The sequence below is a fragment of the Vanessa cardui genome, chromosome 17 (assembly GCF_905220365.1).
Source record: "Vanessa cardui chromosome 17, ilVanCard2.1, whole genome shotgun sequence".
NCBI classification, from domain to species: domain Eukaryota; kingdom Metazoa; phylum Arthropoda; class Insecta; order Lepidoptera; family Nymphalidae; genus Vanessa; species Vanessa cardui.
In genome coordinates, this window is record NC_061139.1 from 3440533 (window position 1) to 3466529 (window position 25997).

General features: G+C 32.8%; 4 protein-coding genes across 4 annotated transcripts; 2 read left to right on the plus strand and 2 right to left on the minus strand.

Annotated features, from left to right (window-relative positions):
- Positions 1–3151: 3151 nt before the first annotated feature.
- LOC124537046 (trypsin-1-like) lies at positions 3152–7084 on the plus strand. The gene is made up of 6 exons (XM_047113757.1): positions 3152–3386; positions 4007–4184; positions 5157–5273; positions 6146–6312; positions 6574–6725; positions 6881–7084. The coding sequence occupies exons 1-6, from the start codon at positions 3320–3322 to the stop codon at positions 7082–7084; spliced, it is 885 nt and encodes a 294-aa protein (XP_046969713.1). The 5' UTR covers positions 3152–3319.
- A 137-nt stretch (positions 7085–7221) lies between these two features.
- Positions 7222–13924, minus strand: LOC124537045 (SET domain-containing protein SmydA-8). The gene is made up of 6 exons (XM_047113756.1): positions 13801–13924; positions 11939–11980; positions 11150–11334; positions 10600–10725; positions 9029–9151; positions 7222–8358 (listed from the first exon to the last, which is right to left on the minus strand). Exons 2-6 carry the CDS (start codon positions 11972–11974, stop codon positions 7260–7262), a joined length of 1569 nt encoding a protein of 522 aa, XP_046969712.1. The 5' UTR covers positions 11975–11980; positions 13801–13924; the 3' UTR covers positions 7222–7259.
- A 519-nt stretch (positions 13925–14443) lies between these two features.
- Positions 14444–18769, plus strand: LOC124537100 (SET domain-containing protein SmydA-8). Its single transcript, XM_047113820.1, has 3 exons — positions 14444–15814; positions 16125–16309; positions 18022–18769. Exons 1-3 carry the CDS (start codon positions 14500–14502, stop codon positions 18151–18153), a joined length of 1632 nt encoding a protein of 543 aa, XP_046969776.1. The 5' UTR covers positions 14444–14499; the 3' UTR covers positions 18154–18769.
- On the minus strand, positions 18489–21179 carry LOC124537032 (ultraviolet-sensitive opsin). The gene is made up of 6 exons (XM_047113742.1): positions 20882–21179; positions 20422–20600; positions 20043–20165; positions 19564–19758; positions 19246–19419; positions 18489–18737 (listed from the first exon to the last, which is right to left on the minus strand). Exons 1-6 carry the CDS (start codon positions 21102–21104, stop codon positions 18489–18491), a joined length of 1143 nt encoding a protein of 380 aa, XP_046969698.1. The 5' UTR covers positions 21105–21179.
- Between the last annotated feature and the right edge of the window lie 4818 nt (positions 21180–25997).

Below are 25997 nucleotides of genomic sequence, written 5' to 3' on the forward strand. Positions count from 1 at the left end.
GTTTGGAACATATTCCACCACGCTGTTCCAATGCGGGTTGGTGGAATACACATATGGCAGAAATTTGTCACATGCAGGTTTCCTCACGATGTTTTCCTTCACCGCTGAGCACGAGATGAATTATAAAGACAAATTAAGCACATGAATCAGCGGTGCTTGCCTGGGTTTGAACCCGCAATCAAGATGCGCATGTTCTAACCACTTCATTCTAACTTTCCCGGTTAATTTCTAGAATGGGTGGGCCGATTTTGGTGGGACTTTTACAGGCAGATAACATATGTAATAGGGAGTAACTTATACTACAATAATAAGTATTTTTGTTAAAGTCAAACGCGCTAGAAGACGTGGGACAGTTCTTGTTCGAATTTTAAGCATTTTATAATTAGATCAACTTCAGGTATTCATGCATATATTATAATACATTAATATAATAATACAAATAAAATCTCCTCTATATCGTGGAGAGTTTTTTGTTGTTTTTTTTTGCATCTTTCAAGAACAAATAAGTACATTTAAGTCTATATGGTTGATCAGATTACTATAAAAAGGTCATTGAACTTTCAGTATTGATTTTTTTTATAAATTTTCATAGGTTGAATATAGATTTAAATGTTGCATAAATTACTTCTGCAAACAAATTTATGCATTGGATGATTTGATGAAGCAGTATGTGGTGTAATCTCAGCATATGCGGGTCTGACCAGACTTGGTGTTGGAGGTCGCGGGTTGACCTTCTGTTTTATCGTCTATGTTCAAACTAACTTTTCCGCTGTGCACTTCCGTACGGAAACGAGTGATTGCAGCAATAAATTTTGGAAACTTTTAAATTTCGAAAGATTAATGTTATAGATAATTATTTTTTGTTTTCGAATAAAATTTGGAATTTCAAATTTCTAATAAATAATAATGTGAATAATTGTTTTTTGATTTCGAATGATTTTGGATAATTTCAAATTTCGAACAAATAATGTTGTATTTTTTTGTGATTAAGAATAGACGAATTAATAGGAAATGAGACAAAAATTGAAAATCGGTTCTGGTCTTGGAAATATAACAGTAGTCTTTTATATTTGACGTAATATTTTTTTATGGAAAATTAAAACATGCATACCCAATCAAACACGTTCCCAATGCAGTGGTCCGTTTTTGTATTTTTTTTTTTATTTTCTGATTTCACCTCAATAAAGTGCTATAAAGACATTTTTATTCCTAATAAATTGCTGAGACCTTGTATTTTTGTGACTGATAAAGAAATCTGTGCTCATTCAATGTAGGTCAAGATGCGACCACTTTACGTTGCACTTGGCCGACTAATGTACACTTCTAATTTCCAGGGTAACCATGTTTCTTGATATATTGGATATTATATAGACCACAGTGGCGTGCACATGGAGAGGCCTATGTCCAGCAGTGGACAAAAACGGGCTGATGATGATGCTTATATTTTATTTCAATAATCTTTTCGTTTTTTTTCGATAAATTTTCTTTAATATTAATGGCTATAATAATTTTTTTTTTGTTTATCTGTTTCTTAACGACTCAATCGTTTTAATCCCCCAACAATGTTTTTGAAATTGTTCTTTTTTTATTCAAAACATGGAGAATGTTTTGAATCCGGATGTCTTTAGAGTTTTAAGAAGCAAATCCCTTCCATTCGAATATGTTTGTAATATATTCTGCAATTGGGGTGTTGATATAACTTCTGTGAATAATTTTTTTTATATATTTCAAAAACGTATATATTGTTATAGTTAAGCTGCAGTTGGTGATAATGGTGACCATTTTTATAAGGCCTCCAGCCTAAATTCAATGAAATGAATGTCAAAACTTTATTACAAAATTTCACAATACAATCAAGGAAAAAACAATCCGCAGCATAAGATCAACTGCACATAATTACACACATTGAGATTTTGATCAGAATCTCAGTAAGTATTGTGTAAAGTGTAATTTACATTGAATTATGATCAAGAACAGCCATTAAATGTTATTAACGTTATTTAATTTTACGTAATATAAAACAAATAATTAAATATTTATCATTATTGATATGATACACTTGGTGGTGACTTTGTGCAAGTCTGGGTACCACCCACACATCGAATATTCTACCGACAAACAACAGTACTAAGTATTGTTGTGTTCTGATTTGAAAGGTGTGTGGGCTAGTGTAACTACAGGCACAAGGGACATAACACTTTACTTCCCAAGGTTGGTGGCGCATTGGTGATGAAAGAAATGGTTAATGTTTCTTACAGCGCCAATTTCTGTGCTGTGGTGATTAGTTACCATCAGGTGTTCCATATGCTCGTCCTCGTTTTATCTCATATTTTGAATAATCATGGTCACCCTAATTCCTTACACCTGACATTGCATAGAAATATTTCGATAATGCTCATTCATTTGTGTAATGACAGACGGTTCCGCGCTTCTTATCTACGCTTATCGACCGAGGCTACGCGCCGAACCTGACAATGAAATGAAATTAGTGATGGGCAATAGTTATCGATGGAATTACTCCACTGAATTTTAAAATTAATCCATTACAGTTATATATTTTATATTTTCCATTATATATTTATGTCAATGATAAAATTAATAAATGAAATTATTTGATTTTCTAAAATCTTATATTCAAAAACCAATACTATAGTGCTGGATACTATATTTAATAACCATATTTGTTGTTATTTATAAATCCATCTTTTTATTCTTCCAATATTATTAAAACCAAAATATTTTTTCAATGTTTCACACATTTTTATTTTTTAAGCAGACGAGAGTTTGTGCTATCTTACTGCAAAAGCTGTTGTTGCTATCTTATTATGTCTTAAAAGTAATTTAATTTCTATCAACAAGCTTTAGTCTATTCTAGTTAAAAAAAGTCACTTATTGATTGTTTAATGTAAATTGCACTCGTCATATTTTGATATACATATTCCAGAAAGAAGAATTATTATAAAAATATAGCTAACTTTACTTGATATAAAATGAAAATATATCGATATTAACTTGAACCGTACAAACATCACTAGACGCGTCAAGTTATAGGGGCCAGGCCTTCGAGCGTACGAAGGAAGATCGTTCCAACAAATCATAGTTCCTTTAAATATTAACCGTATGAAATCTGAACATATAGTATGTGCACGCACTTTGACATGAGTGCACTTGTCTCTTAATTGAGTGAATTTATATAATATATATATTTTATTTTATATGTCCTAGATTATAAAACGTCTTGAGATAATAATTTGAAGTGCAGTCATTAAAGGCAATTGTTTTAGTAATTAACTTCAGATTATAACAGTGATCCGTCAGAATGTATCGTTTCGCTGTTTATATTTTGATAGTGTTTTATGTGAGTTATGGATTGTGCTATGTTAATTGTAAGTATTTAAATTTAAGATATTGGTTCATTATTATTCAATAATCTGCTGTCATTATTAATAAAAAAAAATTAAAGTAATTTGATGAGATAAGTGATATTGAATTATATTAATAATCTCAATAGCGGTTCGTTATCACTCTAAGTAATATTAATAACAATTAGTATTGGATGTAAGTCTGAAATATGAGACTGAAAAGAGAATGTTATTCGTTAGACACAAGAGACATTGTTCGTTATCAGTATCACATGCAGTTTGAGAATAACCCTCTTGATTATAGTCGATCAAAATAACAATTATCGTCATTGTAACATTGTTAATTATATTGTTTTCATTTAAAATCAAATGAGATAACAATGAGACACTTTTCAATTTTTTTATGGGATGACGCTGTAAGAAATATTAACTATTCCTTACATCCACCAACCCTGGAAAATAAGATGTTATCTCCCTTGTGGCTGTAGTTACACTGGCTCACTCACCCTTCAAACCGGAACACAACAATACTGAGTACTTACTTTTATTTGGCGGTAGAATAACTGATGAGTGGATGGTACCCAGACGTGTTTTCACTTTCAAAATTACAGATTCGAAATTCAAAATTTTCCTTTTTAATTTAGTGGCAGATATAGAATGCGGTCTAGTCATGGCTCGAAAGGGTCGTATCGTCGGCGGTACTGATAGTCTACCCGCTGAATTTCCATGGGCAGCCAGCATTTGGAGACAAGGGACTCATCAGTGTGGAGCTACAATCATTAGCGATAGGTGGCTGTTGACTGCTGGTCACTGTATTTGCAGGTATGATTAATACTATACCATTGTATTATGGCGTTTTAAAAAAAATATGCAATATATATAACTTAATATCGTCGATAAATGAATACGGAGCAAAAAATAGAATATCGGTTAAGAACTCCGAAGCATATAGGAACAATATAGGAACTCCTAGGTCCTTACACTATAGTCATTTTATTGGTGAAATAAGATAACTATAGTGTAAGGACTAAGGAGCAGGGGGCAATTCTACTTACTTATAACTGATGACAAGTTCCCAATTCTATCCTCCAACTTTGACCTTACCGACGGACCGACCTTAATTGGATCATCGTGTTAGTAGGAAAACGGCTGATAGGGAACGAATGCGTTTCGATTCGATTGCGTTAATGTGCTAATTTATTAGCAGAATTGCCCGCAGAACATTTTAAGGCTTAGTATTTCTGACAGTTACTTACAAAAATGTTTATAAAGTCATTGACTTATAAACAACATGCGCAACGTTTTGTGAAAAGTTTAAATGCAGACGTTCAACAATCTAACTCAAATTAAAAAAATACTATCGTGCCAGTTTTAAATCATTGAAGGTACATCAAAGATTACAGAAAAATATATACGAACATTAAATAAAAAAAAAAAAAAAAAAAAACAAATTTGTTCAGTAGCAGATGAAACCAGTAAAGGCCAAATATGGCCCAAGTCCTTTAAATGTATAATATAATAAAAATATGATTATTTTGAACCTTCAATAGAGCAATGGTTTCAGAGCTCGATCCTGCCCCTTTTGGGCTATTTTCGTACCCAGTACTAACATAAGTTTAAAGCTTAAATGAATATCAGTAATTTCTAGTAATAGGCTCACCGGCAACTTCAAAACTGTCGTTTAAGTCATATTTGAAACTGTATTGTCTTTATTTTTTTCCAAAATATTGTATTCCCTAATAATGGCATACTTGAATTGCATATTGGACGTATAGAATATGTATATTGTTTCAGCGTATTCGATGAATTCTATAAATCAAAGCAACTTACGGTCGTCGTTGGATACACCGATATATCTGTTACAGACAAAAATGAAAAACTGTCCAAGATTATGCCACATCCCGACTACAGGTAAGTATTGATGAAGTTTATAAAAGTTATATTAACCTTTAACCACCTACGTCACTTTTCCTGTAACCTATTCACGCGAGGGCCCGAGAAGCCCATGCGTTTAGATTAGTTTACAGATAACTGTGGAATAATAATGTTTATATAAAGTGTTAATATAGTTAATTGTATACTTACAATATATTTTTTCAATCAACTTTTATTGACGCGATAGGAAATTTAACGTCTATATTTTTGATAAAAGTAACTTGAGGTCATTAATTATTCAACATTTAAATTTATATACATTTTAATACAAGTAACAACCTCCTACACTTTTAAACATAATAAACACACTTAACAATATAAGAAAAAGGAATAGTCTAACAAACACTTACAAAAAAATGGAACGCAAAAATCAATTGCTTTTCGGACATGTTGCTTTTATGTTTCAAATATTCTTACAAGAATTACAAATGCGATTTGTTTTTGGAACTTTAGGAAAACCCTTTGATTTTTCCTTCTCGTTTTGGCTTTCATTTTTGATCAAAGCAACCGAAACTTAGTCACATAACCACCGAGGCAAAAAAAAATAAAAAAGGTTTACACAGGTTAAGTGACGTGTTAACCGCTTGCGAGGAGTTTACACCTGAACTAGGCTTCAAAGGCCCTCCTGTTGGTGGTTAAAGGTTAAATCTCTCGACCTTATTTCAAACAAACATGTAACTTTTCACCTAGAGTACTTTTGAGCTAATCGAATTATAGTCTGATACTGACCTTAATTATACGTATTTGAAGCAATTTTACCAACTTTGACGTTTAAATTTACTATTTAGCAAAACCATTATTCCAGAATATTCTCTTTACCTTATTTTTACAAGTGTCTAATATTTTAGATGTAAAAAGAAAACTAATGACGTAGCTCTCCTTAAAACGGTCCGTCAATTGAAATGGACGAATGAGCTTCGTCCAGCTTGTCTTCCACAATCGAAGTCGTCAGACTTCAGCGGCACCTTGGCTACAGTAGCTGGATGGGGATTCACTAATGAAGACAGAGGAATTGGTAAGACTCGTTTCTGATATTAACAATTTATTTACAAAAGAGCTATGGTTCTTCTGCTAATCTCCGAACACCAGTTTTATTATTTACCACAAATTTACCAAAGTACTCCTCAACCTAACAACTTTAATATAGATTTTCTTTAAAATGATAGGACCTTTAAAAATGTACCGGCTTTAAGAACCACTAAAAGACACTAATAATATATATTTTCAAAAATGAAATTGCAGTAATTACAAATAACGTTTTATGTTTCATTTTCAGGAATCAGACCAAACGTTTTACAAAAAACCGATGTCATAGTGGTGGAAAATGGAGAATGCAACAGTTGGTACGAATCAAAGGGTAGCAAAGTCAGGGTTATTTCGTCACAAATATGCGCTGGTCATGAAAAAGGAGGACGAGACTCTTGTTGGGTAAGTGAATTAAATGAAACAGAAAGTATAACAATAATCATTTTCATTGACCATATGAATATAATAACTGATTATAATTGAAAAAGTTTCATTACATAAAACACTCTATCATATTTAGTATGATTGCAATCTTAATAAATAAATGTCAATTCTAGGCTGACAGCGGTGGCCCCCTGATGATCAAAGAAGAGAAAGGACATTCCGTTCTAATTGGTGTCGTTTCCACTGGTAGCGGTTGTGCTAGAGCTAAAATGCCAGGAATATATTCAAGAGTATCTAAATTTACTGAATGGATTGTATCATCTGTGAATGATGATAACGCAAGAGCTGGTTTGAACTGGTACACGAGAAGCGGCTAGCATAATTTGTGAATTTTAAAAATATTGTAATTATTAATTCTCTTGATACTTTTATTGTTACCAAAAATAAATTATTATTAAATCTAAGTTACCAGACAATTAAATCACTGTGATATTATAATTAAGATTTTAATTTATGTTCAATTTACTCTTGTTTTGTTTTAAATAAATTTATTTAAACGTTTATATTCTTTTCTTTACAAAACTTATCGAAATCCCTTTTACTCTCTTCTATGACTTTAAATAATTTTTGACCAGATGTTTCTTCAATATCGTCTTTTAATGCTAGTAATGCTACTTCTATCGATGCTTTTGCCTCTTCCAAAAATGGTTTAATTTCATCAGCAGTTTTGATAGTCCCGTCACTCTTAGCCTTTTGAGATTTAATAAGTAAAGCGGAATGCAGTTCGTGATGTAAAACTGCGCTATATAAGCTAAGCCTAGCATTACCTGGATCTAGAGTTTTCGTAATACAAATCAAATCTTTACACATCTTTATTTTCTTGTCCAATATTTCTTCAGACATATAACTAGCTTGTCTACCATATAACTGGACTAGTGAATGTTTTATCGAATACAGATGATAATGATTTGGATGTAAGAATGTTGACAGGCGACATAGTATATTTTCCAACATGTTGACTGACCCACCCATCATCTGTACATTTTCTACTTCCTCACCCATTTGAGATATAAGCATATTTATTTGTGAATTGTTGACTTTTATAGGACACTTACTACATGCCCATTCTGTCTCTTCATCCAATGGATCTTCAGGTAGATGTACTCCATCGCAAGGTCCTTTATCATCACCGAAGCATTTCATAGCGCTTAAATAGGTACCTAATTCGGTTGGGTCGGTACATCTTTGACATTTACAGGAGAAATACTTGGTTTCTTTCAAATGTTGTCTTCTAGCTTGAGTGCCCCATAGTGCGTGGCTGTACATAGTAGCAATATGATTACCTTTGGCAATAGGTATTACTGCTTTAACTGTAATTCGATAGTAATCGTTCCTATCTTTCGTCGATAGATTGAATAAATGTTTTGTATTCGGTATACAGCTGTGTTCCATTAAACACGTAGTTGAATATAAAGCGTTTAGTTCTGCACCATCAGGCAATCTTATTTCTAAAGCATTTGTATCGATGATTCCACACATTACATGTAGTAGATCTTCGGAAATTTCCTTTAGATATTTACTTTTGATAGAATTATCTAGCCTATTTATGAAGCTGTTCATGAGATATTCGACGATAAATTCATTTGCTTCACTGAAAAAAATAATTAAATATATAGTATTCCGTCACAGTCTTCAGTTCTGACTATAAGGATGATGATATGAGTCGATGTTGACCTCTTAGTTATGGTTAAGAGGTCAACATGTTATAATTCTAATTAATAGGGTCAACAACAACAACAACAACAGCCTGTAAATTCCCACTGCTGGGTTAAAGGCCTCCTCTCCCTTTGAGGAGAAGGTTTGGAACATATTCCACCACGCTGTTCCAATGCGGGTTGGTGGAATACACATGTGGCAGAATTTGTATGAAATTAGAAACATGCAGGTTTTCTCGCGATGTTTTCCTTCGCCGCCGAGCACGAGATGAATTATAAACACAAATTAAGCACACGAATATTCAGTGTTGCTTGCCTGGGTTTGAACCCGCAATAAATCGGTTAAGATGCACGCGTTCTAACCACTGGGCCATCTCGAACTTTTAGGGTCAAGTGAATTATTTGTTTAGGTACTTTATTTATAATTAAATGAAGGAATTGTTTGCGTTTTCGATTATATTTTACGACATTAAATTATTTATTAAACAAAAATAAAATAGACAATTTTATTGGATTAAATTACGTGTTAGGGAAACAATAACAATCTTGTTATTTTTGTCATCTCAATTCTCGATGTAATTGAATAAGATCGTAAGTAGCACTCACTCAAAGATCTCCGTTCCAGGTGTTCGACACTCCATATGGGATTGCAATTCCAATAAATTCTTCCATTTGTCTGGTTCCGTATGTTGTAGGAGAACGCAACGTAATGGCAAAAGTGCATCGTGTCTGAAACATAAGAATAATGATTCTGTTCAAAATACTATATTTTTATAGATTTTTCTTTCATTTATTTCATTTTGGCCAAAATTTTTATTTCTTACTAGCTGTGCCCGCGACCTTGTACGCCTTTGAATATAACAAAAAAAGTAATATTATTGTAGCCTAAGTTACTATATCAGTTATATGCCAGTGAAAGTCCCGTCAAAATCAGTCCGTTCCAGAGATTAGCCGGAACAAACAGACAGACAGACCGACAAAAATTGTAAAAAGTATATTTTGGTATATGTACCATACCATTGAGTGAAAAAGGGCTACTTTAATATTGAAAACAGACACTCTAATTTTATTATATGTAATATTGAATATTTATACCCAAAATAATATTTATGATATAAGTGTGAAATTTTTAGAGATACGTATAACGTACTTTATTAATTTTAAATATTAATTATACAAATCATAACAGTTTATTTGATCATATAGATCAAATATACCGAACTGGAGTTATTATAATAGGTATCGTTATCAATAAAAATAGTTCATACATAAGTAAGTTTATAGGTATGTCAAAATTATTTTGATACCTAATTAATTTTTGAAAGCTAATGCTCTACCACGTGTTCATGGAATATGCTGAGACTCAGAATCAGAGACAAGTATCAAATAATGTTTAAATAAAAGGAAGATGAGACGGACGTACCTACAGGTGTGGGAAAAAAGTCTCAAAAAAAATATAGTTCATACCCTTTGAACTATAGACTGATGGAGACTATAGCACAAAGGGTGTGAGGTTGGCGTATTAAACATTGCTAGATGAGGCTTCAAAAGCCTTCATATGGGTATATTATTTATCAATACGTACCTATGTTTCTGATTTATTACATAAACTTTTTGTTTTGTATAATAATTAGATATCCTAAGATTGGAATAATGCTGTGTATGAATGTTGTTAATGCTTACTTTGTTATTAATATTCATAACCTCAGCGCATTCTAAGTGTGTATTGTTTTTGTAAGTCTAAAATGTGTGTTTAGTAAATTCAACTTTACTCATCAATTAATAAAAATCCTTTCACCTTATATCGTTTAGTTCTCAAAATACGTTTTAGTCAAGTATAAGGTCACTAGTTTTGCATTTTCAATGACAGAACGATCTTATCACCCACCAGTTTCCTCAAGATTGTATGTCAATAGTTTTTATTGAATGCATTCGTATCCTCGATTCTCATCCATAATGGACTAGGATGTTCAAAAACCTTCGAAAAGAGTTTCACCGATTCAGAGTACGAAAGGGGACTCAGGTACGTTATATCAAGACGATTCCGAAGCCTCTCCGATCCTTGACGAAGTTCATACAGTGATTTTGAGTGTATAAGTCAAAATGAAATGGTCCCAAGGGGCCTCAGTACCTTTCGGAAAGTATCCATTGTCGTGAAAAAGGTATTATTGAGATACCTGTAATATTCAGCCATGTTATCCAGGACGCATTCAGGTCGAGCACTGAGGATGAGACATTCGACTCCGTGATGGCGCGGGTCTTTCAACCCTGGACAGTTTCCAGAGCATACCGGCCAACCGCAACTGAAATATGTAACTCATATTATAAGTAAGCTACTTTTTGGATTTTTGTTTTATGTTTTTGTGATGTCATATTGGGTACAATTTTCTAATGGAAAAATGATAAGAGTCGGAACTAGATCGGAAAGCGCTGAAGCGAACTATTGGTACCAATATTATTTTTGCTTCAAATTCAAACACGTCTTGTCTTCTTAAATGTCTCCATTTAATAAAGGCTGGTTCATTTTTAAACCAAACAAATTTTTAACCCATTCCATTCAGGGAAGATGGTGGTTTAAGTTCTCAACATAAGTAGTTTAGGATTATTATTTTAGCCAATAATATTACAACCATGTATTTCCTAAAGCTGTGGGAGAATACTACTAATAACATAAGTCTAATATTTTTGTCTAATAATTTTAAAGAAAAAAGAAAATATTTGGGATACCTGGAACACCTCTCTCCTACATCAGTAAACACTGGCTTGTAGCATCCCACACATGGCATGGACGCTTCAGGGTCAAACATCGCTTTAGGTCCGAAGACCAGTGGTAGCTCTGTTAATACAACATCACCAGGTGACAGGTCACGTGCGGCGATCAGGTAGCGTCCAAGTTCTTCAGATTTATGAACCTGATGGAAAATGGAAAAAAAAATAGTTAAGACAAATGTTTTCTTAAAACTAATTATAACGGATGAATCGCGTATATTAACTTTGCAGTGTTCGTGGTCACGGGTAGACCGTGACCACGAACACTGCAAAGTGCTCGAAACGTCGGGATGTTTAAAAATAATTAATATACGCGATTCATCCGTTATAATTAGTTTTATTTAAATGTGTAATAATCGCGAAAATTTAAGACAACATCAAATGTTTTCTGTTAAGTACGTAAATACTGTTTATTTCTTAATAAGATTTTTATATGTATAACAATGTAATCTAATGTTAAAGTTTGTATTTTCTGTCCGTTTCTATTATACAATTTTCTGTTCGACATTACTAGCGACATCTATGAAAATTCTAAAACACTTCTAGCTGGGACGAATACTTTCATATTCGTCAAAAATGTAGTACGTATATTGATCAATAGATGGCAATGTAACAAAACCATTTGTTAAAACCAAAAATTAAAATTACATTTTTAATGTATTTTTATTTTATTTTTTTTGTACAATTGACTTAAAAGTCTGCAATGTTTGTCTCGACTGAATAAATGTATTCTTATTTTAAATTTACCTCAAATGTCTCGGAATTCATATTATTTTGACCCATTATTATCTGCAACAAAATAAAAATATTCATATACTTATGACTATGACATAAATTAATCCATAAAAAGAAAAAGATAAAGTATTAATATTATAAGTACACTCACGAGTTTGTATAGGAATTATAAAAAAAAGCGTAGCGTAGCGTAGTAGTAGTATAATAATTTAATTGTTTATAACTGACTTAATTTTTTTTATAACAAGAACAATGCTATAAAATAAATTAAGTTCTGAAGATCTCTGAGTGAGTCAGTGGTATTTGATTTTATGTGTTTATATAGATTTGGAGTTGATCATAATAATAGAATATATGTGGGAGGAGAAGTGCAAGACAAATTTATGACTGGAGAGAGATAAATGGAAAAGTATTACTCCCAAATAAATGTTAGAAAAGATTTAAGTAAACACATATCAATCGTGACACTCGATGATGACACATGATCACACTGCCACATACACACACATTAGGGGCAATGCTAAATTATTTTAAACAAATAACACCTATAGTAACAGCTCCCTTAAGCACGGCAAGAGCCCAAACGCTTTCTGCATTCTGGTGATATCTCCTCTTTCGCGATACAAATTATCTTCAGATGCGTCTCATCTATGGTCCAAAACCAATATCGACGAGGCACAAAATGTGGAGAACCCAGATTATTTACACCCATTGGATATAGAAGATCGGCACATACTAATTGAGCAATAGGACCAGATTTTGTTCTTGAACTGTTTGTCATTTGTATACCGTAAATTATACATTACGTACCTCTCTCCATTATCATAAATAGCCAGCATCGCGTGTTAAGGGAGATTTATAATTTATTTGCAATACATGAATTACACTGTCACCACCGACTCAAACTGATACCTCACCACAATAATAAGGATCATTGTCGATAAATGTCCCCTAAGAAGATTTTAAATTATTATCACAAATAGCTCGCAAATTTTCGTAGACACCAACAGACAGAGTTCGTGATGAAATATTTTTCAGTAGTGCGATTTGATTTACGAAACTGCGTTACACAGGTTTGACCCCGAGAAAATGAGTAGTGGTCCAAATTTTACTTCTACTACTAAATAATATAAATATGAAAAGTCATTCCATGCTTGTTGCTTTAGTTCTGCATCTAATTTCGCATCCGCATCCGCATCTACACATGTGAAAGCAGAAAAACATCCGCATTCACATCCGCGGATGTCAAAAAAATTGCATCCACAACATACCTAGTACCGAGTTTTTATTATTTGCATATAATACTTGTACTCCATTTGCAACGCAATTTTAGCTCCGCCTACATTTATATCCCTAAAATACCTACTATATCTTTTAATATCATAGTATTTACTTAAATATGTTATTGAATTAAAATATCTATGATGTTTCCAAAAACCAAAATGCTAATAGTAAAAGAAATCGAAAATAATATAGTGTATAATTTTATTTCAATTCTGATTCTTAATGATAAATGCTTACCTGACTTTCCATATTATATTTTTTGTCTAAAATAAATTATTTAACAAAAAAAAAATCAATAATTAAAACGGTAACTCGTAAACATCGTTTCGTAAATATCCGTGAATTAAGTTCGAAGTTATATTTTAGTGATTTCATGAGACTATACTATTTTGTTTGAAACTAAATATATCTAATTGCAAATATTGTAATAATAATAACTGTAATTAAGATAAGCATCTTAATTACTGACCAAATCATTTATGCACAAATGTTTAAACCACGCTAATTCAATTTACCTAGGTGCAATATATCAAATTTCAAACCATTCCTCTATACGAGTATTGTAACTAATACAATTTCGTAAGACTTACCAGCTATTATCACTGCTTTCCTAATATTATATATTTAAATATTTATCTCAACACTCAATTAACTCATCAATATGTACTTATTTATTGTGATGAAAAGACGACTACTTTTATGAACACGAACTGCGCGCGCGCATGAAAGCTTCAGACTACTCGACGAGCGAAACTGGACATAACGTTGCGTAATTCAAACCCATTATAATACTTTTTTGTATGAAAATAGACTCGATTGTACGAAAACTATTTCGACTACGCATTGATAAGAAAACCGAAATTTCTTTCAAATATGTCTCAATAATCAAGATAAGAAATACTAATTACTTTTAACTTGATTTTAATATTTATTTAATATTATGAATGACTCTTGAAGTATTTAAAGACATGGCAGTTAAAAAATCAATTAATAGAGCATTCGATATTCAAAAGGCTACAATCAAATTAAGTAATTATTGGAGGCAATTTATTAAATGTCAATGGACATTTGAACATTATACACGATAGCTTATGTTGACTGAAATGCGACATTTGTTCTTATCAAGCAGCACAAGTTTTGTAATACTTCATTTTGTTGGCACCAACACAAGTCTTTAGTTAGCAGTGATAATTACTCGAGTCTATTTTAAACGAGTATTGTGTTAGAGACGAGCTGAGATGCCCGCGCGCTCGCCCTAAAAACTTTTTGTTAAACACAATAAGAAAAAAATGGATCATACCAGGCGCGAAATACCGGTCTGCGAAGTTTGCCAACGGCCAGCCAACCAAACATGTGGAGGATGCAAGCTAGTGTATTACTGTTCCAAGGCACACCAAAAACTTGGCTGGAAGGAAGGCCACAAATTGAAGTGCTGCGCTTACAAGATTCATTATTCGGAAGAATTAGGAAGACATATGGTCGCTACGAGAGACATCCAGCAAGGTGAAATAATTTTGAAGGAAAAACCGGCAGCGATTGGTCCAAAGATGTCCTGCACACCACATTGCTTGTCGTGTGGCATAAAACTTCAACCAATTCAGAAAGACGATCAATTAGATTTCTACAAATGCTCCTCGTGCAATTGGCCCATGTGTGATGTTGTTTGTGAGAAATCTGAAGTGCACAGAGAAGAGTGCAAGGCTATGTCGAAAAGTAATTACAAATGCAGCATCAAATATGAATCTCCTGAGAAAACGGAAGCGGCGTATTGCGTTATTGCACCAATGAGAGTGTTGTTGATGAAAGAAAGTAATCCACGTCAATATGAAAGCATAATGAGCCTGGAATCGCATTTGAAAGATAGAATAAACACACCTTTATATCTCGTGTTAAAGGCCAACCTTGTCACTTTTATCGTTCAAGTGCTTGGCCTGTCGTTTGATGAGGAAACTATTTTGAAAGTATCTTCGATATTTGACACTAATTCTTTTGATGTAAGATCTCCGGATGGTTCGAAAAGGTTACGTGCTATTTACGTGATAGCGTCGATGATGAACCATAACTGCAGACCTAACACGCGGCATATTTATATAGGTGATGATAACAATTTGGCTCTAATTGCTACTGTACCTATTTCAAAAGGTGAATTAATAACTGCAACATACACACAGTCATTATACGGAACATTAGATAGAAGAAAACATATCAAAATAAACAAGTGCTTCGATTGTGATTGTGAAAGATGTAAAGATCCAACTGAATTTGGTACATATCTAGGGAATATTTACTGTTCCGTTTGTAACAGTTCCAACATAGATCTAGTGTCAGAGAAAAATGGTATGTTAGTTTCAACAAATCCTCTAGACGAGACAGCGCCTTGGAAATGTGAAAAATGTGGATACTCCATACAGAGTAGGCAAATGTTCTGGGGCAATAATGCGTTGAAACAAGAAATAAATGCACTTAACAAGTCAGGTCCAAAAGGATTCGAAGAATTTATAGATAAGTATAAAGCGACACTTCATCCCACAAATCATCTGGTGATCCAAGCTAAATTAGCGCTGATGCAGATTTATGGAAACTATAAAGGATATACTTTAACAGGTAATTTAGTACCCATAATTATGTTCATATATATCCTGTAATAAATTTTCAAGTATAATATTGTACGTAATGTAATATATAACTACCAATCCGCATTGGAACCGCTTGGTAATTTAAATGCTCCTTACCTTATCATCAAACAGGCTATTGCTTTTGTTATGTTATTCCAAAAATGCACCGTATTTTCCATACTAACCTTGAAATTATGATGTCATATAAAATACTTATATTTTTGGTCCCTTCAAATCGATTGAAGAATAAAACAATTCATAAAAATATATTTTAATTTATACGTTTATATTCATTACAGAGCTACCAGATTATCTGCTTACTCGTAAAATAGATCTCTGCCATGACCTCCTGGAAGTCGCTGATAAACTCGAACCAGGGTGGACAAGGTTTCGCGGAACCATACTATTGGAACTACAGGGTGCCATGGCAATGCAAACCAAGAGAGAGTTTGAAGATGATAAGCTTACTAAAGCAGGAGCTCAGGTCATTATCATTACATAGTATAGAACAAAGTCGCTAACCGCTGTCTGTCACTATGTATGCTTAGATCTTTCAAATTACAGAATGGATTTTGACGCGGTTTTTTTAATAGATAGAGTGATTCTAGAGAAAGATTTACATGTATAATACATTTGTAATATAGCAGAGAAACACTGATGAGTTGAATCTCTTTGAGATATCGTAAGACGGTTGACGGTTTGTATTGTCTAACAAATGAAAACTGTGGACGTTGTAAGACATTTTTTAGTATATTTAGTATCCGAATTGCACCAATGCTAAGCCGTAAAACTACTGACCCGCCTCAGTAGTTTTACTAAATAAATTAATTTAAGAATTATGAGTTGTACATATTTTAGGCTTTAAACATTAGGATAATGACAAAATTTCATTAATTGCGTTTCTACTAATGTTGCAATTCGATAAGCAAAAAATAATAATGATAATTATAAACATAAAAAATTATCTTAATTACATTAAATGAATATCTTATCGATGTATTCATTTATTTTTCGATCTACGAATGCTTTAAAAGACTTTGATTTGGGAAAAAAAATTGGCAAAGTGCCAGCGAAAGTAACAGTTGCCGGCTTGATAGGCAATACTGCGTTCCAGATTTTATTAATAGTCATAACAGTGAACACGTATACTCGTGTACAATTTTAACTATTTGTTCAAGGCGTTACTATTACTGAATCAAAATTAGTTTAATTAATCTGTTAAGATGTTAAATCGAATAATGCTTCGTAGCTATGTTCAAATACGATTCGATTTGCATACGATTAGTAGAATCGTCTAATTTGGGTTTACATTTATTTATTTAAACACGTATCTGTCATATTTATAAATTTACTTTTATTATTTACTATCTGTTATTCGTAGTCAGAAGTATCTTCCTAATAACGTCTCGTACGCTGTCTGAAAATTCTTAAGCAACAAAACGTTTCCTAAATATATCGTTCCTTAAATATTCAGTGGCGGATTTACAAATTTGTCACTAGTAGGCTAGTAGGCTATTCAATTTTTGCCGTTCCTTCTGACTTTTGAAATTCAATACGTTAGTTTAGTTCACAATCATATTAATTACATTTATTCTGAAATTGCAACTTTATGATTTGTGTTCTATCGTCCTCATTACATCGGCTTTTTGCCGTTATTAGTATGATCATAGACTAGGTGATATGATATGATATGATATTTTTATTTCTTTAATATAATAACAAATTTATGCTAAATCTGCCGCCCTAGACTTCAGCCTACTTAGCCTATTGGTAAATTCGCCACTGTAAATATTATCGTAGTAAATTGAATATGTTACAGCTTGATAATGAAAAGCAACTGCTAACATCTCATATTTATGAGAAAATGTTTTCGTATATTGATTAAGACTGGTTTTGATATTTTTCATTGGTGATCAGATTCGGAAACCTTATTTCGAACGATAAGGTTAGCTAGTAGAATTTCAATACGCATTAAGTCTTCGTTGTATAAAACGACGTTATATATATTTTGTGACATGCCATAAACTAGATTTTACTTACCATAAAGGATTATCAGCCAGGGAACCTCGCTGTTTCAGAAATAATATAACCCTTATTATTTATTCAAAAGAAACAAGGAAAGAAAATAAATAATAAGTTATTTTTATTAGTTTACATTAATACGTGATATAATGACGAAACAAATTTAATTTACAGGATCAGCTAATGGAAAGCATGGTGTTGCTCCAAGAAGCTACAAATATATTGAGAATAGAACCACACATGAGAGAAATTTTGGAAAAGAAAGTTCAAGATTTATCAAATTTGCTAGACAGTACCAATGTTTAATGGATAACGCTGCAAGTCCTGAATTCGTCTGGGTGTAATATATTTTTTACTATCAGAAGGCAGCGTCATGTATCGGGTTCTATCTAAGCCACCCACTCAAATACTCAAAAAAATCAATGAAATCAGTTCCAGGTTTACGAGGATCTTAGTAACATAGCAATATAAGTAATTTCACATTCTATTTTCAAAACTTGGAATTTATAAGATGTCTAATATTGATATTAAAACTACAGTGTAATAATAATTAAGCCCATTAAATGTCGCTTATGTCTTATAGAGTTTGACTTGATACAATTTAGATCCTTCGAACCAATAATCCCAAGGTCTAAAATCCTTTAAATGACATCAGGTGAAGCAAATTTACAATTTCTTATTTCCTGTACATGTTCTATCTTCAGTGGAGTAACTTTAGTTGGTTTTGTAGTAGCCTCATCAACTTTAGGGATGCTCAGTTCTACCGTGTGTCTGTTGATGTGGAAAATATTTTTGACCATTCTGGAAAGCTTTCTGTTCGCACGCGGGCTGTCTATGATGAAGATCTTTTCAACGTTGTTGTTTTGAACTGATTGTTTTTTCTTAACTACCTGAGTACGAGAAATATATTTTATTAGAAGACTTTTTCTGGTTTTATAATTCAAAAGATTTATATTAGTCATCTGCGATGAGTCTTTATATTTTAATATACGAATTTAAAGATACTCTAAGATATAGGTCTACAGTGTATTAGTAGAATTACGTTCCTTAATATTCCATTCTTCAATCTCCTCGATATATTATGTATTTTACAACACAAAGGAGAGTAAAAATAAAATATATGGTCTACAATTGTCTTTTTTAAAAGTAAATGCTGGACGTTGAAATAAATGTCAATAAGTTGTTGACCACTTAGCATTTTTTGCTCTTCTGCTCACCAAATACAATTTTAAAAAAAGATCATCAAAATAATAATAGCCTGACATCATATTAAATTTTTTCGCCTTCCTATTTCAGATTTAAAAAAAAACTATAGTGATCATTGATATTTGTTAATTGGTAAGGGTTACGTTTAATGAATATACAAAATATATTTATATTACAATCATTACAAATTACCGTGGTACAAATACAGCACCATGAGCCAAATCTGAAGCAAGCTATGCCAGGAGTACGGTCCATAGCTCTCCTGAATCTGATATTAGTGAAACCGTAGATGAGAGGATTAATGGCGCAGTTGAGGTACATGAGATAGCTGGCTACGAACCACATTATGCCAAAGCTTCCTTCTACCTGAAATTGTAAACATAATTAAAAGACATATAGGAGAGTAATTACCATATAGAAGTGACATAAAAGCTATGTAGTCCCATTTTAAATATTTTTTGGATACCTACACTTATGCCTCTAATTAAAACATTGTTAAACTATTTTTACCGCATTAATTTCCCTTCTCAGATTGTTTCTCCAATACACCAGAATAGTGTACGGAACCCTACATATAACTGCTGCTAATAAGATACAAGCTGTTATCCTCATAGCTTTGCCTCTCGCCCTCGATATCGTTTGACCGCCTCCACGCGATGATAGTTCCCGGGCGCTCCACTCCAAACGCCACATAATCGTTCCATACTGGAAAATACATTTAAATAAATCCTTTCTTTGATTTGACAATTGCTTAAAAATATTCAACGACTGTTAATTTCAATTAAAATTAAAAAAAAAATATTTCCGACAGCTGTTAGTGATGCGCCTTGATATTGTGGAATTGTGGATTAAAAAATCGAAGCACATTAAATGGCTAATTGATCCAAGGTTACAGCATTAAAACATTCAACAAACACTCTACTTCTACTCTTGCTTATCATATTATATTTTATTACATACTAAGAGAAATTTAACAATATAATACAGACGGTAACAATCATTAGGCCAAGCGGTATCCACACAAGCAACATAATGATGAAATGCCAATATATGCTAAGAATGTCTAAATCTTCCACGCAGAAGGATTCTACGTAATTCAGCCACGGCCGTTCCTGGAACAAAATATTCCTAACATTAAGATTATTTTCTAGAACGACGTTCTTTTACTATGCTCACAGGAGAGTAAGCTGGCAGACTTGAAAGACAGAATCGAAAGAAGACAGAACTGTAATCTTCACGTAATAAAAAGGTTTTGTAAAGGTTTTCCCGAACGTGATGATTCAGATGAACTTCCCTATTTCCCTATTCAATATGATAATAAGGATATCTATGAAATGATAATAAGGTCTGAATAGTTAATATTCTCACCATGTACTTCCTTTTGATAATCCAAGGTAATGATAATCCTATCGGTATAATCCAAGACGCAACGATTAGTTTAGGAGCTGCTGACTTTGTGACACGAGCTTCAGAAGTTAACGCTGCTGCTGCAAGTCTGTCGTAAGACACTAGTATAACTGCTACCACACTAGCTAGGAGAAGGGAGGCTGGAAATTTGAACGCTATTGTTATAGTTGTATTATATAAAACCTTTTTTATGAGTCCTAGCTAACCCCTTTATATGGTATATATGTACAATTTTCCCTTCTATATGAAATTTTAGTTAGTGTACAACGCAAACAATCAGTAATAAAATGACAACAGATAACTAAAATGTTCAGAAGTGTCAACAAAAAACACGTAACAAAAAAGTATTGTATATTAATATAATGTTAAACATCAAACGAAGACCGTAGCTCCTTCTTTATTTATTTTCAATTCATCTCACCTTGTAAAAATCCTTCAAACCTGCAACCGAATGTTTTCAAAACATAATTCTGATAGAAATCCCTGACAAGCATAAACCAGGGACACAGAATCAAGGTGATCAGGTCAATAACCGCAAGGTTCCCGATTAGATAGTTACTAGCTGTCCAAAGCCACTTATTCTTCATGAGGATAATAATGATGACAGAGTTCAGGAATATGCCAATGACTCCTACTAAGACCATTGCTGTGGATTTGAGAGCTAGCTCTTTGGCTGGCTTCACGTGCCATAGTGTATTTGGAAAAGGGTATTGTGATGTGTCTACCTAAAATAGAAGAAAACCATAATTTAATTCCTTAAAAGAGATACTAATTGTTATAATTCAGAATTGTTTCATCATAATGGTATTTTTTTATAAGAATTAAGATACTAATATTTATCAGCATGAATAACATGCTTTTATGTTGTTATTTATGTAAAGTACTACCAAACATTTGTAATTTGAATTTAAAATGGCTTATATATCTTAAAATAATAACAGCTTAACTGCATCTGTTATAATCCTCTATAAAATGAAAGTGTATAAAAGACTTACGTCATTCAGATAATCATTGCTCCAATTTGTCAGGAATTTAGGTATCTCGTCAAAATCTTCGTCTTCCAGCATATCACGTACATTAATTAATAACCAATATTTCTATTAGACATATCACAGCGAACTTCACGAGGTAATGTTTTGTGGAAAATGAATAATTTTGACCAAAAGCTCTCGAGATAACATGTGAGTACAGTAGTCCATTAGTATGAAAGCATTTTTATCTGAGGCGCGAATGATTGATAGTGTCAAAACTGATATGTTTAGGGTGAACCAAGGTTGTTGTACTGATGAAATGGAATAATTGTGAAAAACAGGGCTGTTTCTAATTCCATATGAAACTCAGTCAACGAAATCATAAATAGTTGGTAAAAAAATCGAACATTCTAATATAAGATAACAGGATCAGTTTGTTTCAATAAATAGGAGAGATAACATTTCATTGGAAACGTCATTTTATCTGAACATTTATTAACGAAATAATATTATTCATAGCTACGGCACTTCCGTAGGCTTGGAAGGTGATTTGAAAACGCAAAAGTTTTAAGTTCTTTAATCCTATTTATTCATGTACCTGTTCATTACGTATTACGATTACCACCTCTAACATAATCACAACCATCACGAATATTTTATAGTTTCTTCCTTCAAATTCCAAATTTTTTAGATACCTGGTTCTCGTTCACTCATCTGTTAATTATAAAATTGCTATATCATTGGCAGTGGCGGCACAAGATCAAATCTTAATGTGGACAAGATACAGTTTGCGAGGCCCTTGTTTTTTTTTTCGCAATGTTATGTTGTACTTTTCCAAATTTCGGGCGCGAGGGTGATTGTCCACACTGCCCACACCTCAATCCGCCACTGCTCATTGGTGTAAAGGCCAGTTTGGTTCGTGCTTCGAGCTCCCAACCAGTCGCCATTTACGACCAAACAGCAATGCATATTATTGTTTTGCAAATTGAGGGTAAGTGAGCCAGTGAACTACTGGCACAAGAACTAATAAAGACTGCATCAGAATACCGACTAATAAACCACAGGGGGAGAAATAGCGCGTTGCGCCGACGACTTCTCTGAGGTCTGCTTCGGTAGAGTGGATCAGCGGAAGTACGGAGACCATTTCGAATCTCATATTTAATTTATTATTAAACAAAACTAAAAGCGGTTCCCTTGAATTTTGCCATGATAAAAGATCAAATCAAATCGTCAGGAGACTGAAAGTTGCTGAAAATTGATTTTCACATAACATATTCATTATTTAATTAATCTGTTTTAAGTGATATGGTTTTTTAGATATACCTTAGTATCTAAACTTTTTGAAGACAATCTTTAGTAGAAATCAGAATGAAAGATCAGTGAGCTAACCCGAATTAATCATATCAAAAAGCTTATTTGGATGAATTTAATCTTAAGTGCAAATATTGCATTTCATTTATAGTGTTTTACAACAGATAAATAGGTTCATTATTCTTATTACTTAAAAGCGCCATCTCTTGCATAGCCTTGTAACTACGAAAACATTTTATATTTGTAAAACAACTACTACTGTGGCTTAACGGTTTCAAAAGTAAACCATAGATGTCATTATTATCAAAAATATATTAAGTATTAAAATTAGGCTATAACATAACAACTTAGTACTTTTTTCTCCTGTTTGTCTACCGATTGTCTTTTGTTTCGTTTAGTAGGTTCAGTAAGTGTTATAAGATCTATACTAATATTATACCTACTGAATAGCAAAAGCATCTCGGTCTGTTACGCTTTCATGATTACTACTGAAAGAAATATATTATGTAAAAGATATTAAAATATATGTGGGTATAAACTAGTAACAATATAATATAGTAGAACCTTTTGCGAACCCAACGCGTTGCATATTCTGGTAACAATTCTCGGTGGTTTTTGGCTTAACGAATATATTTGATATTATATACACTATATATGATGCACTAATCAGATATTCTACCGCTAAACAAGAATACTTAGCATTATTGCGTTTCGGTTTGAACTCTGAGTGAGTGTTACTGCAGATAGGTACAAGGGACGTTAGCTTAGCACTCAAGATTGGTGGCGATAATAACACCAATGTTTATGTCACAGTCACAGGTTACCTGGTAGCTTATGAGCCCGTCCTATCTTATACAGAAGAAATACATCACAATTCTAAAGAATTATAATTAGATATAAGTCATTTTAACCTGGTAAGTAGCTTATGAGCCTATCGATTACAGAAGAAAAACATCACAATACTAAAGAATTATACTCATAATAGATATAAGTCGTTTTAAAATTAGCACAATACATCAACCTACTTAACATAGAACTGTACCGGCTCGTTTAAAACAAATCATAATCTTACCCGAATACTTTGAGCACAATAGCTACAATTATTCAAAACAATTTCGTATGTAAATTCGTGTGTTACATGAAACATATCAAACTGAGCAATCATACTAAACACGACTACATCCGCTATTTGTGTAGAGCGATCCATCTAATGTTAGTTTAATTCGTCTGGTTGTATGTCCGTCTCGATACCATCGAAACAGGCGAGGCTTAATTTAATTCATGGCATATATTTCCATAATTACTAGACTTGGAAAAGATATGGCTGAATACGAGTCCTTTCTATCGATATAAATATTCTTATTCTTCCCACCAATGACGGCAGTCTTGTAGGTAAACTAGCGACCCGCCCTGGCTACGCACGGGTAATGCTGATACTAAATAAAGGTACTATAAAATTTGTTTATTTACGACACCACATTAGAAACTTCTAAATAATTATCAGCATTTCCTTACGCTATTGTCCATGTATTATATACAACCTTCTTTTCGAATCACCATATCTGTTGAAAAAAAAAAACACTAACAATCTGTTGCGTAATTTTAAAGATCTAAGCATACATAGAGCGGTAAGCGATTTGTTTTATTCTATGTAATCTTTATTCGTTTGCGTATGACTTCTTACAGAGCACAAAGTATGCTAAAATATATTTGCTCTCTAGCTCTAATTCCCATGTTCTAATGAGACGGAAAATCTGAAACAGCCAGAATGAGATCAACCTCAGCTCCGCAGGAACAGGCTTAACTTGCTTTCCAAGGTATGTACAATTGTACACACTGAAACTTCGAAGCTAGGGCTTGTTATCGAAAATTTCGCGGTGGATAAATCGAAACACATTTTAATTTCCTGACCCTGGACTTTAATCCAGGGGCCATTGGTATGCAGTATTATGAGTAAGCTCCTCAAAAACCTGGTCTGTTTCTTGAACTAGGTTGTGGCCTCACAGATGTCATTGTCTTGACGTATAATAAAGTAATCCAGACTTTATCTCTGGTAACGTTACTTATCAGATCCTACTCAAATGGAACTTTATTTTGACGTCCTCCATGGTCGATTAGTGTGTACACCGGTTTCCACTTCGAGGTCCCGGGTTCGATTCCTAGCCGAGTCGATGTTTTGTTTGTTTTCCATAACACAATTGCTTTAGCTACTAAATTGGGATCAGAGTAATGTATGCGATTTTTTCTAATATTTATATATACTTATTTACTTTAATTTATCTTACTAAATGAATTCTCTACATTGTCACAAACACGAACCATATAATTACTTAAAACTGTCTTGCGAAAGGCATCAAAGTTACGTGTTCACGATTTCTATTATATGCATACAAAATTGCTTGATTTATTCTTTAATCTTTATTACAATGCTGTAGAGTTGAAACTGATTCGTTGACATACATTATAGCATTTAAAGGCAAGGTCCCACTGGATGCGCAGAGCTATGCAATCAGATGAAACATCTTTGTTTTGTTGTGGAATTATTTTTGTTTACACATTGATCATACTGCATATAATATTTTAGTATTTATTAATTGTTTAGGGAAATATTTATAGATAGTTTTGAAAAAGGTTTCATTACAATACTGTTGTTAGTTAAATATTATGTTCAATCGTTTTAAATTAAGGTATAGTAATACTAAAATACAAAATAACATCGACAACATTAAAAGCGCGAAGTGACTTTTGTACACTTTCAGACGGGATGTAAAAAAACTATTTATTTGGTGGAAAGTGACAAAACGATACTTTTCGCTGCCTACCTTTTATTTATACATCCCTACTTTCTTGTGTGTTCTAAATTTGAAAATCTTTATTCTAAAACATTGGTAACTTTGAATTTAATATTACCTCGTAGGATGTTTATAACAATGTTTCTGCAAGATCTCATATTAATAATGTGTGTTTTGATTTATAATCATACTATTATTTCATTGCATTAAACGTACAAAAATATATACCCCGAGAAGTGAATACTGTATTTCATCATGAAACTTTTCTAAAACTTTATATGTCACTCTATAGAGTACTACATAGCGCTATGTTTTTGATGGTTAATCAACCTAACACGTGTAGACAAACTCATTCGTACGAAATTGCCGCCGACAGTTGTGGTTTGTGTGAGGGGATTATTCTGGGATTACGCTGAAGTTCTTCAAACTTAAAGACGTATCTTGGTATAATATGTATAATGAC

Bases quoted from the DNA above. Each gene is read 5' to 3' on its own strand.
- LOC124537032 (XM_047113742.1), bottom strand. From the start codon at position 21,104: ATGGTCTTAGTAGGAGTCATTGGCATATTCCTGAACTCTGTCATCATT. The intron at 20,166-20,421 runs GTGAGAATATTA...ATTTTGTTCCAG, and splicing joins TTATCAAAAGGAAGTACATG to GAACGGCCGTGGCTGAATTA. The intron at 18,738-19,245 runs GTAATTTGTAAT...TCTCGTACTCAG, and splicing joins GGTGCTGTATTTGTACCACG to GTAGTTAAGAAAAAACAATC.
- LOC124537045 (XM_047113756.1), bottom strand. From the start codon at position 11,974: ATGGGTCAAAATAATATGAATTCCGAGACATTTGAG. The intron at 9,152-10,599 runs GTATCTCAATAA...CTTATGTTTCAG, and splicing joins AACATGGCTGAATATTACAG to ACACGATGCACTTTTGCCAT. The intron at 8,359-9,028 runs GTGAGTGCTACT...TATTTTTTTCAG, and splicing joins CCTGGAACGGAGATCTTTGA to TGAAGCAAATGAATTTATCG.
- LOC124537100 (XM_047113820.1), top strand. From the start codon at position 14,500: ATGGATCATACCAGGCGCGAAATACCGGTCTGCGAAGTTTGCCAACGG. The intron at 15,815-16,124 runs GTAATTTAGTAC...TATTCATTACAG, and splicing joins TAAAGGATATACTTTAACAG to AGCTACCAGATTATCTGCTT. The intron at 16,310-18,021 runs GTCATTATCATT...TTTAATTTACAG, and splicing joins TTACTAAAGCAGGAGCTCAG to GATCAGCTAATGGAAAGCAT.
- LOC124537046 (XM_047113757.1), top strand. From the start codon at position 3,320: ATGTATCGTTTCGCTGTTTATATTTTGATAGTGTTTTATGTGAGTTAT. The intron at 3,387-4,006 runs GTAAGTATTTAA...TTTTTAATTTAG, and splicing joins TGGATTGTGCTATGTTAATT to TGGCAGATATAGAATGCGGT. The intron at 5,274-6,145 runs GTAAGTATTGAT...CTAATATTTTAG, and splicing joins ATGCCACATCCCGACTACAG to ATGTAAAAAGAAAACTAATG.